General features: G+C 37.4%; 1 protein-coding gene and 1 long non-coding RNA gene across 3 annotated transcripts; one reads left to right on the plus strand and one right to left on the minus strand.

Annotated features, from left to right (window-relative positions):
- Positions 1–2,317: 2,317 nt before the first annotated feature.
- On the plus strand, positions 2,318–4,974 carry LOC147924575 (uncharacterized). The gene is made up of 2 exons (XR_015586304.1): positions 2,318–3,272; positions 3,356–4,974. It is a non-coding gene; the product is annotated as an uncharacterized LOC147924575 (long non-coding RNA).
- An 8,426-nt stretch (positions 4,975–13,400) lies between these two features.
- LOC147924576 (histone-lysine N-methyltransferase, H3 lysine-9 specific SUVH7-like) lies at positions 13,401–16,339 on the minus strand. Of its 2 annotated transcripts, XM_087494250.1 has the most exons (3): positions 16,178–16,339; positions 14,587–15,348; positions 13,401–14,502 (listed from the first exon to the last, which is right to left on the minus strand). In XM_087494250.1, the coding sequence occupies exons 2-3, from the start codon at positions 15,338–15,340 to the stop codon at positions 13,523–13,525; spliced, it is 1,734 nt and encodes a 577-aa protein (XP_087350376.1). In that variant the 5' UTR covers positions 15,341–15,348; positions 16,178–16,339; the 3' UTR covers positions 13,401–13,522. The 2 variants fall into 2 exon arrangements, with proteins under 2 accessions (XP_087350376.1, XP_087350375.1); XM_087494249.1 differs by having other exon boundaries at positions 13,401–15,348; positions 16,178–16,324.
- Positions 16,340–18,267: the final 1,928 nt, after the last annotated feature.

The raw sequence follows: 18,267 nt of genomic DNA on the forward strand, positions 1-18,267 counted from the left end.
CCCGAGTCCTACACCACCATTTTGTAGCATAAGAAATCTTCATGCTTTCATAATATATCAAGTGATAATAACTCAATTGATAAAGACTCTCCGGTAAAGTCTAGAAGTCACCAGTTCAAATAACATTTAAGAGAAAACTATATAAAATTGTAAGATTCCTGGCTTGAGATAATATATAGATGTAAGCGGATAACCTCTTAATTATCTGAAGAAAAATAGGATAATATATGTATGAAAATGTAGCGGGTCATCTTCTAAGTGTTAACCCTACATCTGTCATGGGTTTTGTCCGCCAAAGTCACCTGCTTATGGACATAAAATTGTAGTCGATTTAAAATTGCGGAGTCACCTGCTTATGTCCTATAATACTATGCTTTACTGAAACGATCCGATCCGTTTTTTTTAATATAATAATAATAATAACCTAGTGATTCCATATTCACTAACCACCTAACCACATTCAAACTAAACAGCAAAAATAACCAAACAATAAACCAATGAAATAAATAATCAAATAATAATACAATAACACCTAACCATCAATACCAATATCATAAACCAAGTTATAGAACAATGAACCCAAAATCTAAACATCCGTCCTAGACCACTACATTCCATTCTAGCCACCTAAGACCATCTCCAATGGTTTTCCCTATTTTTTCCTCTATAATAAAGGATCTCTATAATAGAGATAAGTTTTCTGCAATGGTTTTCCCTATTTTTTCCTCTATAAAAGAATATTCCAAGTAGATTCTATTTTTATTTTACAAGTAACACCTTTTATTTATAAAAATTGGAAACTAACCCATTTTACTTTAAATTTTGTAACACTTTCATAAAATTATCTTTTGCAAATGGTAGTCTCAATATTTTAGAATAAATATTTATACTTAAATTTATAGTATTAGTTCTTAAAAATACTTATTTTATTAATTTTGGTCATAAATAAAAGAAGTTAAAGATTAAGAGAACAACTTTGCAAATAAAATAGTTCAACTCTATTTATAGAGGAAAAGGTAGAGTTCCTCTATATCTAGACAAAAAAATAGCAGCCTCATAGAGGTGAAAATAGAGATTGATTGGAAAATTACTCTATAATAGAGTTTAGAGTCAAAAATAGAGGACCATTAGAGATGCTCTAACAGCAACATAGAACAAACAATCAAGCCTCTAGAACATCCTCTTCTTCATTGCCTTGATTCCACGATCACACTTTGTCTTTACCTGCACCATAAACACAAATTGAGATGCATGAGTATTGTCATAAACACTTAGTGAGGCAATCCTCCCATCTACTGGGCTATACACACAAGAAACTGAGATTCCAATGTCTAACGAGCAACAAACAAACACAAACAAACCAAGAAAAACAACTATCAGCCGCCTGCTGAAAGGGTTGGTGTCGACCGACACCTGCCTGGTGTCGACTGACACCTGCTGGTGTCGACCGACACCTGTCGACCGACACCTGTCAACCCACACTGCTCCTCATTGTCGACCAACACCCCTCCTCGACCCGGAAACCCTTTACCGACACTCGCGAAGTCTCCGCGCCGTCAACACCTTGGTGTCAACCGAGACCCACCTGGTTTCGATCAACACCAACTCCGCAGACACGTTCTGCTCTAAGCCAAAAGTCGAAGAACCGTTTTCCAACTCTACAACTGACCCAAAATTCCTAGAAACTCATGGGAAGCACGAACCAACCTGATGAGACCATGGACAGCTCAACCAAACCAAACGGACCTGAGGAGCAGCTTGTACCAGAGGAAGCACCGGAGGAGCAGCTTGTACCAGCGGAAGCATCGGAGGAAGCGTTCATCGTTCCGGCGGGTCCTCTAACAAGGTCAAAATCCAGGAGGTTCAACCAAGCTATCAATGGACTAATTAAGGAACTGGACAAGAAGCAGGAAGACGTGGTTCAAACCATTTGGACGATGCTCACAGCTCAAGGTGCTCGGTAAAGGATTAAGTGTTGCTTATGCACTCTTTTTCCCTTGTCAAGTTTTGTCTCATTGGGTTTTCTTGACAAAGTTTTTAATGAGGCCTAAGTAACACTTTCAAGACCCCCTTTGCCAGCCCATGTCGTGGTCCAAGACCCATTACAAAGCCTTGGCCTATTTTCTCTATCTTTTTGCATTTATTGCTTTTGTTATTTTCAAGACATTGTGCATGAGCTTGCATGAGTGTGGACTCTTGCATGTCCTTGCATGAGCTCGATCTTGTGCATGCTCTTGCATGTTTCTCCCTTCTATCCTCTTCTCCTTCGTCCTCCTTCTCCTACAAAAAAAAACAATGTAGTTCTCATTTCTTTTTCATCAAACATTTTAATCAAAAAACTTCTTTCTACTTGTTTAATCAGAGAAGTGTGTAATATCTTCTCAACTTGTTTACTTCTTAGTGTGTCATATCTAAGTTGTAATCAAGCTTGTAGTCCAAGAGTTCTCCATCTCTCTGAGAAGTACACTTCGTTCTCCCCCTTCAATCCGCTGCAATTCCACCTCTTCACCTTCTCCGCCGCTGCATCTTCCACCCATTCTTCTTCACCATTTTATTCATCCCTCTTCAAAACCTTGCAAAGTGTGTTCATGGGAATAGATCCTCACCCAGGATTCTATCATGTGGTATCAGAGCCACTTTGCAACCAGGTTTTGAAATTCCAATCGTCACTTTCTCTTTTTCCCACATTCATTGTTCATCTTGCAAGAGTTTTATAAAATGTTTTGCTTGTTCAAAAATTACAAAATCAATTGCATTTGGATCAGCTTTAAGTCTATTATTTTTGAAAATTGATTTCCGAATTTTTTTGAACCGTTTTCATATTTTTCCAGATCCGTTTCTATTTCCGTGTTTTTGGAACTATTTACTTGTGGGATCTTTGATTTGATTTTCAGGTACCATGGTGACGTCTGAAGAAGAGGAAGAGTTATCTACATCTAGCCTGGAAAGGAGAATCATGAAATCAGTCACAGCAGCCATGGCAACCATGCTTGATCAAAAACTTGGCACTCTACATCTGAATCAAGACAACCCGGAACAAAATCAGCATCAAAGGCAGCACCATGAGGAACCAAGGCAAGACGACGAGACCAGGGAGTATTACAGTCACGGTTCTTCACACAGTGGTCAGCGTAGGTGTCGACGAGACCGTCCAGTCCCTAGAGATCCTTTGGGAGGTCTAAAGTTCAAGATTCCCGCTTTCCATGGAACCAGCAACCCGGACACTTACTTGGAGTGGGAGCAGAATTGAGTTAGTCTTTGTTTGTCAAGAGGTAACTGAGGTCAACAAGGTTAAATTTTCTGCTACTGATTTCTACGACCATGCCTTAAGTTGGTGGAATCAACTTGTTACCAGCCGCAGACATATCGGAGATATACCGATCGAAACATGGAACCAGCTGAAAGCCGTCATGCGAAGCAGATTTGTGCCGAGTTATTATCACCACGATCTACATCAGCGCTTGAGGAATTTGGTTCAAGGAAGCAAGTCAGTCGAGGAGTACTTCCAAGGAAATGGAAACCCTTATGCTAAGAGCTGATATTCAAGAAGATGAAGAAGCTGTTATATCGCGATTCATGGGAGGTCTTAACCGAGAAATCCAAGACCGTCTAGAAATCCAGCACTATGTGGAACTTGAGGAGATTCTTCACAAGGCAGTCATGTTCCAACAGCAAATCAAACGGAAGAATTCTCGATCCAGCTACAGCACCGCCAAGACCAACTACAGTTTAGGGAAACCAAGTTTTAAAAAGGAGGAAAAGCCCAGCTACCAAAAGGACTACAAGCCATTCGTCAAGCCAAAACTGCTAGATTCAGACCAAAAGGAAAGGGTAAGGAGGTGAACACTAGGGCAAGGGATATTAGATGCTCTAAGTGTCAAGGACTTGGGCATTATGTAAGCGAGTGTTCCAACAAAAGAATCATGGTCCTTAGAGATAATGGCGAAGTAGAATCTGAAGAAGAACGTTCGGAAAACGACTCTTTGGAAGAGGGTTTGGAAGCCCCTACTAATGGAGAGTTGCTTGTTGCGAGGAGATCTTTGAGTGTTCTAACTAAGGCTGAGGAACAATCACAAAGGGAAAACTTGTTTCACACGCGATGCTTGGTTAAAGATAATTTATGTAGTTTAATTATTGATGGTGGTAGTTGTACTAATGTTGCGAGCAGGACTATGGTTGAAAAGCTTGTCTTAGAAGTGCTCGATCCAGAGTGGTGTTGGCTCGATCCAGAGTGGTGTTGGTTCGAGCTGGGTGTATACGCATCCACTAAAACGATTATAACTCTTGAACCATACCTCCGATTGGCTTGAAATAAATGGCATTGGAAAGATGACTCAATTCCCTACAAATTTGGTGAAGACGTCGAAAGCTAAATCCCTCAACTGGTGGCTCGAATGGTGGCTCGAGCGCGTGAGTGAAATTGGCTCGATTGAGTTCAGCGGTTGGCTCGATTGGTGAGGCTCGAACGGGAGACGAAGTCGGCTTGAGAGAGGGAGTTCGGAACGTCGGCTGTCGAGCGGCTCGAGTGAGGGAGTTTGGAATGCTGCTAGAGCGTGGATGTTGGAGCGTGGCTCGAACATTGATGATGGAGCGTGGCTCGAGCGTTGATGTTGGAGCGTGGCTCGAGCGTTGATGACATCCATTCCAGGCATGATGGATCGAGTGGGATACTGGTACTTCTTCCTGGGAGTGCATCCAAGTCGCATATCGGTCGAGTCACATGACGTCCATTCCAGGCATGCTTGGTTGAGCCGCATGTCTCAACCTCCATTCGGTTCCAACAGCCTGGACATCTCCTAAACACCTGAAATAACTACAATATGCAAGATGTATGCAGGATCAATGCAAAGACTACCTATATATGCATATTATGCAAAAAAGACTAAAAACAATGCAAAACAATGAGTTAAGAAAAATAAATGAATAACAAATGCATGATGAAAGAGTGTAAAATATATACATATCAATGCGTAAGTATTATCAAAAATACTTAGTGAGGCAATACTCGTATCTACTGATCTATACACACAAACAACTAAGAAACCAATGTTTAACAAACAACAAGCAAACACAACAAACCAGGAAAACAAGCATCAGCCGTCTGCTGAACAGGTTGGTGTTGACCAACACCCTTCTGGTGTCGTCTGACACCCTTCTGGAGTTGACCGACACTGGCCCTTGGTGTCGACCGACACCTTTCCTCCAACCCCTTGGTGTCGACCGACACTCTTTTGGTGTTGATCGACACCGACTCTGCAGACACGTTCTGCTCAAAGCCGAAAGTCTTAGATCCGCTTCTCAAAATCTCCAAATCGCCCGAAACTCACCCAAAAGTCCTAGAAACTCAAGGAAACCAACAACCAACCACAAACATACAAGAAAACAACACAAACAGCCACAAAATAAGCAAAAAAAAAGGATTCTCAGGCTTAGATCAGCCATGGTCATGTACTCACCTCTTTTGCATAAAGTTCTGTCCCAACAACGACGAATCCAACCTTTAGAAGTCTTCTCCTTTGTTCCTAGCACAATCTCCACTCCACATGAACATATCTCTCAAACAAGCCTAGAATCACCACAATCTCTCAAGAACACTCTCTCTTCTCTCTTTTCTCTCTATTTTTCTCTCTAGACGGCACAAAGTGACTTTCCCAAAACCCTTAGGTCGACTTCTCACTTATATATCCCAGTTTGGAATTCCACTTAAATCAAACCGCTCCAATTGGAAGTTTTAAAATGATCTGGTCGAACCAGAAATTGCTGGTGTCAATCGATACTACCCTGGTGTCGACCGACACCCTTCCCCAAAATCCATAATTTGGTTCACGGATGTTATAATTCTCCCCGACCAACAAGGATTTGTCCTCAAATCCCGCAACACCGCACCCCAACTACAAAAATCTCCACCGTCGCAACGGTTCACACCACAACCTGAACCAGTGGTCCATACACCTTGTCCCCACTGGTCAGCACAAACCAAACTCCACCGGACAACCCCAAACTAGAGTTTCCCAAACAACAAAACTCTGCCCCTTGGCCAGCATAAACTTAAGCCTCTCGGTCAACACACATAACCCCCGAGACTAAACCCCCATCAACCCCGAGATCCGCATCCGGTCTCAACCAAAAACCTAAGATTGAACCCCATCAATCTCCTAAAACCCACATCCAGTTACAATGCTTATTCCCACGTCCTTGACACTTTTGCCGCCAACTCATTTGCTCTTAGGTCGCAACCTTCAAGCCATACCGATCACAATATCAGACCCTCTGTTTTCGAGCCACACTGTCGTCACCCTCAAGATCTCGGTAATAGGAGAACCCCCATCTCCTCAGGAAAACCTCCATCTCCTCTACCACCCTCAGAACCGCAGTCCCTCGACCTATCGGTATCTAGGGAACCCCGCGTTCCCTCAGGAGAACCCTCATCTCCTCATGAGTTGTTTAGGACCCCCGCCCCTACAACAAACATTCATAACGTTTATAAGCATTTCATCAACCATGACCACCCCCCGTGATCCGCGTAAGGCATCACAATGTCCTACCAACCACCATATTCCCTCCCGGAACGTCACCTCCACTGTGGCCACTCCTAGGCCAGACTCCAAAACATCCCAACCACTTTGGATGTTCACACACACCCTTTCCATAAATAGACAACTTCTAACTCATGCAAAACTTTCCATTTTTGGAAACTTTCTATTTATGGAAACTTCCCATTTTTAGAAATCTCGTGCAAATTTCTTTTTCCACATGACACACAAGTCAAAACTCCAAAAGAACTCTATTTTATGATAACACGATCGACGATATTCCTGCATGTCAGCGACCTCCACCACACATGTGCATCTCTCGACAGGTAGTGCACTGCCAAGTCCACCCGATACTGGTCAGTCACCAGAGCGACTGGAAAATATCCTCCATCCGCTCTCTCCACTCATCCGCCACACTCTGATCCGTGCCTCCCGAGAAAAATCCTGCACCCACATGCCGTAGTTGTACCAACATCTTAAGATATTGTGCATCCACCACCTCGGCCCCTGGCTGCACACATGCATGCACCTTAGCCACAGGCTGCACCACTAGTCCCTGTCCACCAACCACTAGCGGAACCACCTAAGCCTGTGCCAGTAAAACTTCCGGCAACCGCTCAAATATCTGCGTCAACAAGCCTGCCAGGTCAAAACCTCCCCAAGGGGCTCCACCTGCTGGGAGTTCCGCACCCGGAACCCTAGCATCGCCGGCCACCCTGGCACCGACACCGTCCACACCGACTTCTTCGGCGCCTACGGTCCTATCGGCACCTCCACCGGCCACACTCATAAACCCCTCCTAGAAGCGCTGCAACTCGCCGACGCCCTCAGTTGTCACCCTCTGATCCGTGGTTTCACTAACCACCGGGCCTCTGCCCCTACCACGACAACGACCACGTCCGCGTCCACGACCAGCAACAGCACCCTCTCTAACCATCTGCACTACCAGAACAGAAGGCTAAGCACACAAACAAACCGCACACAAAGAACACATCTTACCGTCGAATCTCATTTAAGGCTCGAAGAGGATGATACTAGGACTCCATACCACTTGCAATCGACTAACTACTCATAATAAATTCCCTCACACAGCATCATACATCAAGCAACAGGAAAATAACTCAACCAATTAAATTCCTAAACCGCTCTAAACCATCCACTTAACCATCCTAGAACCGTAAGGGCTCTGATACCAAACTGAAACATTCCGACCAGATATTTTTTTTAATAATAACAATATATAATTAATCATCCCATACTACTTAATTAAACTAACCAAACCACAACTCATCAATAAACCAACAACAACCAATATGCACAGCGGAAACATACCAACAACCCAAAACAACCATATCATCAATACAATAACATCCCTAACCATTTTATCAAACAACCTAGCATAACTCTATCCAAGGTTCCAACATCAATAACATAACCATAACACAATAACCGAGACCCTAGATCATCTTCCTCCTCATCGTCATGATTCCACGTCACATACTTGCACACCACTAACAACAATTGAGTCTGCTGAACAGGTTGGTGTCGAACGAACTGGCCCTTGGTGTCGACCGACACCTCTCCTCCAACCCCTTGGTGTCGATCGACACCTCTTCTCCAACCCCTTGGTGTTGGTCGACACCACCTCTCCTCCAACCCCTTAGTGTCGATCGATATCCTTTTGGTGTTGATCGACACCGACTCCGTAGACACGTTCTGCTCGAAGCCGAAAGTCGTAGATCCGCTGCCCAAAACCTCCAATCGCCCGAAACTCACCCAAAGGTCCTAGAAACTCAAGGGAACCAACAACCAACCACAAACATACAAGAAAACAACACAAACAGCCACAAAACAAGTAAAAGAAAAGATTCTCAGACTTAGATCACCCATGGTCATGCACTCACCTCTTTTGCAAAAAGTTATGGCGCAACGACGACGAATCCAACCTTTAGAAATCTTTTCCTTTGTTCCTAGATCTCCACTCCACAAGAATATATCTCTCAAACAAGCCTAGAATCACCACAATCTCTCAAGAACACTCTCTCTTCTATCTTTTCTCTCTATTTCTCTCTCTATATGGCACAAAGTGATTTTCCCGAAACCCTCAGGTCGAGTTCTCACTTATATATCCCGGTTTGGAATTCCACTTAAGCCAAAAAGCTCCAATTGGACGATTTAAAACGATCTGGTCGAACCAAAAATTGCTGGTGTTGATCGACACTACCCTGGTATCACACCCATCCCCAAAATCTACAATTTGGTTCATGGATGTTAGAAGTTTTAGTTGATATTAATATAAATTTAAAATATCATTAATCTGTGCTACAATATGGATAAATTATTTTTCTTTCTTTTTTTGTACACCAAGATTTTATACCACACTAATCAACTCCTTGATCCAAAAGCAAGTCCAAAGACAAGATACAAGCAGATAGAATGAAGAGCAAAGCAATCCTAACATTTAGACAATAACTGTAGTCGCGGAAACTTTGATAATTTAAAACAATATAGCGAATAAGTAAGAAGACACTTTGGACAACACGAAATACACAAGCTAAGATATTGGTCGAGATTTAGTTCGCCACTGAGACAGACAAGACAATCATAATATTGGATGAGAAGACAAAAGTGACAGGGCACCAAGATGGTTGAATATACAAGCGTCATGGAAGCAAGGATGACGGTGGAATGCTTTTCTCCAATAACCTGGAAAGAGAAGCAAAACCAAAATCAGGGAGGAGTATAGAAGTATATCCCCTCCAACAAGAGCGATGGACAGAAGTATGTCCAACAAAAGGTCTTCTAAATTCAGCAATGCAAAACCTAGCCGGTGACTCCCATCAAACCTTGAAGAACACACCGAACAGCCACACAAGAAACATGGTTGGGCAGTTAAGACATACTCTATTAATGAGCCAAAAACGTAAGCCCACTAAGGAGAAAACACACCCACATGTCCAAGAAGGGCTCTCCCAAAATTCATTGAGAGAGACTTAGGACATCTCCAGCCCACCTCTATATTTGCTTTTTGACTCTATTTTAGAGTAAAATCTACTCCAATCCATCTCTATTTCTACCTCTATTATAGAGATCTTTATTTTTTCCTTTATATATAAAGGAACTCTATTTTTTCCTGTATAATAGAGTTGAACTTTTTTATTTATAAAATGGTCCTTAAACTTTTAACACTTTTATATTTACGATCAAAATAAATAAAATATATATTTAAATAGTTTAATGTTTGTCTATGCATATTTTTAACTAATGCATGTTTTCCTTCGGTCAAACTCAAATAATTAACCAATGCATGTGTAAATTATTAATGGACAATGTTTGTAAAAGATCAAATTTTAATTGGGTTTGTGAATGTTTGGATTGACAAGACATGGTATAATCGAGGCCAGTGCATGTTGTATTTGACCGGACAAAAAACTTTAACAATTAAATTGTAATCGTGAATCTTGTGTTTGACCGATATTGTACCTTAAGCATGTGGCGTCCAAATTACACATTCCCGTTGTGGAAAAAAGGAAATCTAATATACAAGTGAAACACCCATAATCTCATGTGATTGTGTGGGTGAGATTTAATAAGTGTTTAACTAATCAAAATTACATTAACATGGCACTTCTCGACCTGCTCATTACCACGTTCTTTGGGATGAGAACAACTTCACCGCTGATGGACTTCAGTCTCTGACCAACAACTTATGTTACACGTAAGATTATTTTGCCTCCCTTTATTAGCATAGTATTATATTTTAATATTCTTCATTCTCTTTTGGTTTATACTTTCTATATAACTCTTTTGGAAACTCACGAAGAAAAGTATACTTTCTTGTATTCATGATATCCGATCCCAAGAATATCTAGGTCGATTTAGAAAAATCAAAGATAAAGAAGTTCATTTTTCACTTCGAAATACATTAATTGAACATTTGTGGGAAAAATACACTAATGTCGATGGTTAAAAAAATCTACTATGTTTTATTATTTTATATGATGCAATGTATTTCTTTTAATAAATGTGATATTTAAATAATATTTATGAATGTTAAAAATTTAAATAATATCATAATTTTATGAAAGTTTCACAAATACTAAAATAAATAGGTTAGTTTGCAACTTTTATAAGTAAAAGGTATTAATAGTAAAATAAAAAGGAATCTCTACGGAATATTCATTTTTAGAGGAAAAAATAGAGGTATCCATTGGAGCAAAAGTCACCTCTATTATAGAGTTCTTTTATTTTAGAGGTAAAAATAGGAAAAACCATTGGAGATGGTCTTAGGCCCATATCCATGATGAGACACGACAACACTTGGGCAAGCGCCGGGGAAGAATCCGGTAGACGAAGTGATTCCGGTGGACCCGTAAGTTGAACGCCAGAGACTAAAAGAGAAGACAGACCACGGCAGAAGTAACGCCGGATTTGAACCAGGAGTACGGTTTAAACGAGATCTTAAATCAAGACGAGCTTGAATTTGACGGGAGAGAGACGGAGCAGCAACACACAAGCAGGATCCAACGCCGGCGAGCCATAGCTACACCATTGCTAGAGAGCAGATGCTCTTTTGACGGCTAGGGCGAACTAGATGGAGGAGAGAGGAGCGAGCGTTTTTGTTTTTTATTTATTCCTTTTTCATTTTTCAAATTATTATTTTATTATTTTCTTAAATGAATTATACAATTAGACATATCTAATTAACTTGATTAATTACAATTATGTAAAAAATTGTTTCTCCATATACCACGGATTAAATCCTAGAATTAACCAATCAAAATACAATTATACATAAATAAATAAAACAAAATAAAATTTTAAAAATAATTATGACTTAATATTAAAAGAATTTAGTTATAAAATTGTCTCACGCTGTACCGTAGATTAGAATATAGTAGAAGCTTATTATAAAAGATTATCATTGGTTTGCATAAAGTTTTTTCAACTTTTGTATCAAGTAATATTCAAAATAATATATAAATTCATTTAAAATTTGGATGAACTTAATAAATAAACTAGATTATGACCCGTAGTATACCGCGAGACAAGTTATTTTTCTTCGTTTTTGTTAATATCCTATTTTAATACGCAGCACAACAACTTTTGTTTAATACAATCTTAATTAAATCTGTATGATTCGATATATTTTATATTGGTGTTGTTCAGGAAAATGATGATTTTCCCCGTATTGAAATATCATATTAATAATATTTTATCTTTAAGTATTATCAATTCAATCATGTTATGTCATATCACCCGATATGTAATATAACTCGTTTGTGTTATTTTGAAATTTAATATGTTTAAATATTCATAATTTAAAAAAATTATTAAGTTTAGATATTTCAGTTCTAAATTATAAACTTCTTAAAATTTTATAATTTATTATATACGGTAAATTTACTATATATGTATGTTGAACAAACACTTTTATATTAATTGAGTAATATATATTTGTTTTTAAAAAAACTTAAATCACAATATATGCAGAAAAATATATATTTTCATTAACATTATGTATAATATAATGATTCTTTACATTTAAATTTTAAAATAAAAAAGAGATGATAGGAGAATAAATTTTTTAATCTGGAATAAATCTTCTAAATATATATATTAATTGTAGAACATTGTATATATGGATATTTAAAATATTTTAAATGTGTTTGGTTATAAGGATAGTAGAGAGAGTTAACTAAACTTTTTGGATATGAATATAAAGATTTAATGACATTCAATAAAAAAATGTTTTCAAAAACATATTTTTGAGCAAAAAATGCTGCAAAAGTACTATTATAGCCGAGAACTTGCTATAATCAGTTGACAAAAAAAAACTATATTAAAATAATGTGGTATTTGAGATGAGCCCAACATATTTGATTTGGGTATCTGCATTATGAAATTGCACTTATATTTTTTGGTCAAACATTATGAGAAAATTTTATAGTTAAACATTTGGACTGGAGCAATTTCAGGATGAGTGACCTACCAGAAAATGATTTTCTGTATTGTGCAAAGTGAGGAAACAATATGAAGAAAGATTATTTGATGATTTGTAAGGTCAATAAAAAATCTTTAAAACCTCTAGAATATGGTAGCACCGATCATTTGTTGATTTGTAAGGTCGATAAAAAATCTTTAAAGCCTCTAGAATATGGTGATACAGACCGTCAATCAAGGGTGAGCTCACGGGCCAAGAGAAGACATGGACATATTAAAAAGTGGTAGTGGAAGAGTTACACAAAAATATTGGTTCCTCCTTTTTTTTGTTGGGAAGAATTATACAATGAGGATAAGAACCTGTTTTCTCTCAACTTTAATATCAAGGAAAAAAAATTCAAAAGCCTCATAAACATTCTCTAACCATTCCATTCTTTCCACATCTATAATCCTAATAAAAATCAGCTTTGTTGATTAGTATACTTCATAATTTTTGCATATATATTCATATGTCAATATATATATAAATATATATTTTGGTCAAAATATATTCACATGTCAATATAAGCACAAGAATGCACAAGATATAAAAAAAGTGGTTAAGGTTAGGATTGGTACTAGATTAAAATATAGTCTAGCCATTCAGAGTTAGCAAAAGCGATAAAAATGGTAAAAAAAAACTTCGAATGTATAATCCCATGACACGATTATCAAGCCCCTAGGTGAGATAACTTAAGTCCAAGTTCTACGTTCCAATTAATAAAGCTAAGTTCAAATCCAAGTTTCAAAGTGACTGAGATTTTCCTATTTATTAAGTTTTCTCATGGTTATTCTAAACTTCAGTTCAATTGTTGAACAAGGTAAGAATAAATTGTAGGAAACAAAACAAAGGACTTTTTTTTTTTTGTTCTAAATTGTAGGAAAGAAAACAAAGGACTTTTTTTTTCATTGTTCTCAGAGAAAACAAAGAAATCAAATGACAAAAAAAAAGGAAATTAGAAGAAACAAATTACAAAAGAACCAAATGATGATATATAGAGTACAAATCAGCCGAAAGAGCCACGACAGTTGACTGAACCACAGAGACAAATCTTGTTGCCTTTGTAAAGCCTCTCATCTTCTCCAATACGCTCTACAGAAGAAACTCCATAGTCATATGTTAACTCTGTCATTGGAGGAATATGCTTCATCGCAAAAAGCCCAATGCGAACGTATGTATCAGATTCAATAGGCTGCCAGAAAACATTAGGCTTACAGCTGTGATTCATGAATCGAGCAACGTTCCCTTTTTCCTTGGCGCTTATCAATACTTGCGTCGTAAGATTGAAAACCTCAGGAACACTTTCCCATACATCCTCACACACAAGCTCAGGTTCGTAGTTCCACTTAAACCTCATATAAAATCGAGATGAGTCGAACAAGAAATTATCGTTTTCTTGTATTTCATCTTTTGTCTTCCTCACACCAGCAAACTCGCAGATAAAAGTCCCGGCTCGGATTGGATCCCAAGAACGTAAACCCCAACCACAATTTGTCGTCTTGAACACTTCCATGTGTAACTTCAAACCGTTTTGAACCAATCGGTTTTCACAGTCGTTGGAGCATGAACAAGATTTACCACACTCATAAATCAATGGTTTACGACAAACCAAAATGGAGTTATGGTACGGTAACTCGCCACTATTTCTTCGCATGCAAATGCAACTTTGATGAAAGCATGGCTGACCTTGACAATTCTGGCATCCAAGTTCTTGGGGATCGATGTTTAAATCAAGCATCATTCCTGAGTGATGCTGAGATGTGATGTATTCAAATTCTTCAGGAATTGTTTTGTCATCTTCATCTACATCGTTAACCAGCGGCACTCGTAAAACCTCTTTTCCAAAAGAAAGATCTTGAAGTATAAAACCCTGCCTCGGGTCGTGCATCCTCAATTCTTCAGCTAATTTCCAGTTTGCATAACCAGAATTAGGTTGATTTGGTTTCCTCACCATTTTAAACTTGAACTCTTTACGCCCGCTTTTTCCTATCACAGAATACGTCTCAGAAACTAGATAAAGTCCATCGTAAATGTATACCTTTCTAGTGTCATCATTGGGGTCGCGTCTACCTCGGATGACTCTAACGTCATTTCCTATTCTTCTACTGGTATCTAGTGCAAGGTTTCCTTTGTCCATAGTTTGATCACGAGGTAAACCGTTCTTATCCGCTCCGCCATATCCAGAATAAATCAAGCATTCAAGATCCTCGGTTTCATCATTGTACTGTCCTGATGTAACCACACTTGCTGCAAGAGGTTCTACTGCGCCATCATTAGCCGTCATATAATCAATGCCGCCAACCGTTTGTTTGTGAAGCCCGACTAAGCACATTTCACCCCAGTAATAAAAAATATCACCTACTTGTACTCCAGGAACAAGACCAATCCTCCTTCTCATATTAGTTTGGACCCCCATAGTCCTACAATTAACGTTCGCTGTTGTAAGGATGTCTTTCTGGAGGTTTAGTTGGCAAAATCTCCGTCTTACCGCGTCAAACCGCTTCAAAACCAACTCAACTATCTCCTGATTTCCGGTTTCCCTTTCTGCTTCGGTTATCCCTGAATCAAAGTTTCGGGGAGAGAGCACCTTTTTGTTTTTGGGATCTTCTGTTTTTGGCTTCTCCACTGGGGTCTTCAAGTTTTTGGAACCCTTTGGTCGACCACGTCCTTGTTTTTTTGGAGCAGTACTTGGACCAATACCAGAGGAGTAGTTGTTGAAGTCATCAGATGGTCTAATGATTCGTAGTGGTGTGACATGTAGAGGAGGAGGAAGGCCGGAGGTTGATGGTGATGGGTTTTTTGGGATGTTGATGAGGTTATCCATTGCAAATCCTATCAGTATACAAAAGTAATAAGCCATAGATTAGTCAAAATGCGATAGGTTTACAAAAATATGGTTGTGGATAACATTATACAAACAAAAAGACATTCGTTCCTTTTCTTATAATGATTAAAAAAAAAAAGAATTAACGAAACTTTTTTTTGTGCAACACTAATAAGTGAAAGAGTCCACTCACTATTGGTCCTCCGTAAAACTGAGATTTATGGGAACCCTAAAATTATAATCAACTATGTAGACACTCGATGATGCGCTCAAGTATTTTTTTTTAATCACTCAAGGGCAACGAGGGTAAAATGCATTTGGAGACTCGATTCCGAGACTTAAATTATTCTTATCAAGCAACAAAAAAAAACGACTTGAACTGATGTATATATATAATTAGGGTTTTAAAAGGAGATGTTTAAAACTATTGCTTGACGATATTCAAACCACATAGTATAAGTCAATTGCATAACACTATGTTCAGATCTGAATTCTATAGTGATGACATCCCCTGGATTAAGAAGAACTCTTAATCAAATTGGAGTCTTCACAAACAATGGGACAGAGAAAACATATATCGTGTAGAAATATCATACATATAAATATAAATATAATTTCATTTTGACATCAACAAAAAAAATAACATTAGAAAATTATCTTACTCTGACCTTTCCTCTCAACAAATTAATCAAATAAATAAAACATAAAATAATCATAGCTTGAATATAAAATTAAAGTGAGTATATATATATATATATATATATATATATTCTTCAACAAAAATTGTATATAAAACAGTTAAATAGTGACACTGCAAATCAAATCAGCATAACATACCTTTACAATCTAAGAAATGAGATAGATGGTTTACAAAAACAAGCAGCAGGGTAGAGATAAGAGGAGAGAAACGGAGAGAAGAAAGTTACGAATGGAAAATGGTTGAAGTAGTGTACATAAATTTTTTTTTTGGATGTGTGAAGTTGTGGTAGATAGAAAGATAATCCTCTATTTATAATCACATAACGATATGGATTAATAACCGTCAGATGAATCTCCACCGTAGACATAAAGATTTAGTCATTAAAAACTTGTAGATTTTTTTCTATTCAATGTATCCAAGACTATCCATTAATATTTTGACTATTTTTGAAAAACATAATTAACATAAATCTGAAATATTATTTTTTCTATTTTACATATTATTTTCTACATACTTATAGTTTATTCAACTATTTTTAAGGAAAAAAAAGTTAAATGGGTTGAATCAAAATGCACCCATAAATATTGAATCATACGTGTTTAAATGTTTTGTCATTTTAATTTGAATATGACTTCAGAAGAGATTTTCATTTAAAACCATACTATATGAAAGTTTATTATTATCTTTGAATAATAAAAAAGAGTAGTATTTGTATTTGTCTCATAGATAGCAACGTCACTAGAGCATCTCCAATGACTAGATACTCATTAATATAATAATATTATTTTTAGTTTATTTTTATTATTTAATTAAATTTTAAATGAAAAATAAAAATTAACAAATTGGAATAAGACATGTGGCATTTGGGCTTAACCCTTGTTTATAAAAATGAGAAACTTAAGAACCCATCTCTATTCTCTTTCTTTCATTTTAATTATTTTTGATGATTTGATGTTAAGAAACTCACTTAAAAGCCCCTTCATTGGAAGTGCTATTATGATTACAAAATGTATCCAATATTGCAATTAAATTTTAGACACAAAACTAGATTTCCTAACCTCCACCAATCGTTATACGGCGCCTTCTCCATTGATTAGTGGCAATGTGCCTCCAAAATTAGTCAGTAGCGTAGAGTACCGATCAGTCGCCATCTTAATTCTTCCCCTATTTTGGCGTATATTGATCCAATTCTCTTCTAAAACTCTTTCCTTGATTCGTACAGGTCCAAATCGTAATAAGACTCACAAAAAAAGCTGTATTGTTTTAATACTTAAAAGACTCAAAACTCGATGTGAAAATGGATTTAAAATCACTATACCTATAAGTTATCAGTCAATAAAAATATGAAAATAGGTCAAATTCATACATTTTTAATATATTTATAAGTTTGTGTTTTTTACAAAAACATTTACCCATATCAAAATAGCATAATATGTAAAAACAAAGCAAAGCCAGTAATGAACAAAACTTGTTCTAATATTAAACCACCTTACAAGATGTGTTTAATCAGTTTTACACACAGTTGCTTAAGACTTGTCACTGACCAATTCTCAATAACTCTCTAATACAAAAGCTCTCAAGACTTATATTTTCTTAAGTCTCAAACTATCTCTCTTGACGGCCAAACAACATGTTTGCCTTTACAAACCAATATATAGGAACCCTCCTATAACCTAGTTTCCTAAACAAGGATAAGTGTAAATCTTCTAGTTGATACGATAATATCTTGTCATCCAATCAAGCAGTCTTCAAACATAATGCCACGTCATCCAATTTCCATGATTTCTTCAAGGCGCGAAACCATCTTCCCGAGTCCTACACCACCATCTTGTAGCATAAGAAATCTTCATGCTTTCATGATATATCAAGTGATAATAACTCAATTGATAAAGACTCTCCGGTAAAGTCTAGAAGTCACCAGTTCAAATAACATTTAAGAGAAAACTATATAAAATTGTAAGATTCCTGGCTTGAGATAATATATAGATGTAAGCGGATAACCTCTTAATTATCTGAAGAAAAATAGGATAATATATGTATGAAAATGTAGCGGGTCATCTTCTAAGTGTTAACCCTACATCTGTCATGGGTTTTGTCCGCCAAAGTCACCTGCTTATGGACATAAAATTGTAGTCGATTTAAAATTGCGGAGTCACCTGCTTATGTCCTATAATACTATGCTTTACTGAAACGATCCGATCCATTTTTTTTAATATAATAATAATAA

The sequence above is a fragment of the Camelina sativa genome, chromosome 17, assembly GCF_030686135.1.
Source record: "Camelina sativa cultivar CO46 ecotype springtype chromosome 17, ASM3068613v1".
Taxonomy (NCBI): Eukaryota; Viridiplantae; Streptophyta; class Magnoliopsida; order Brassicales; family Brassicaceae; genus Camelina; species Camelina sativa.

Excerpts from the sequence above, each read along its gene's own strand:
- LOC147924576 (XM_087494249.1), bottom strand. The coding sequence starts at position 15,340 with ATGGATAACCTCATCAACATCCCAAAAAACCCATCACCATCAACCTCC.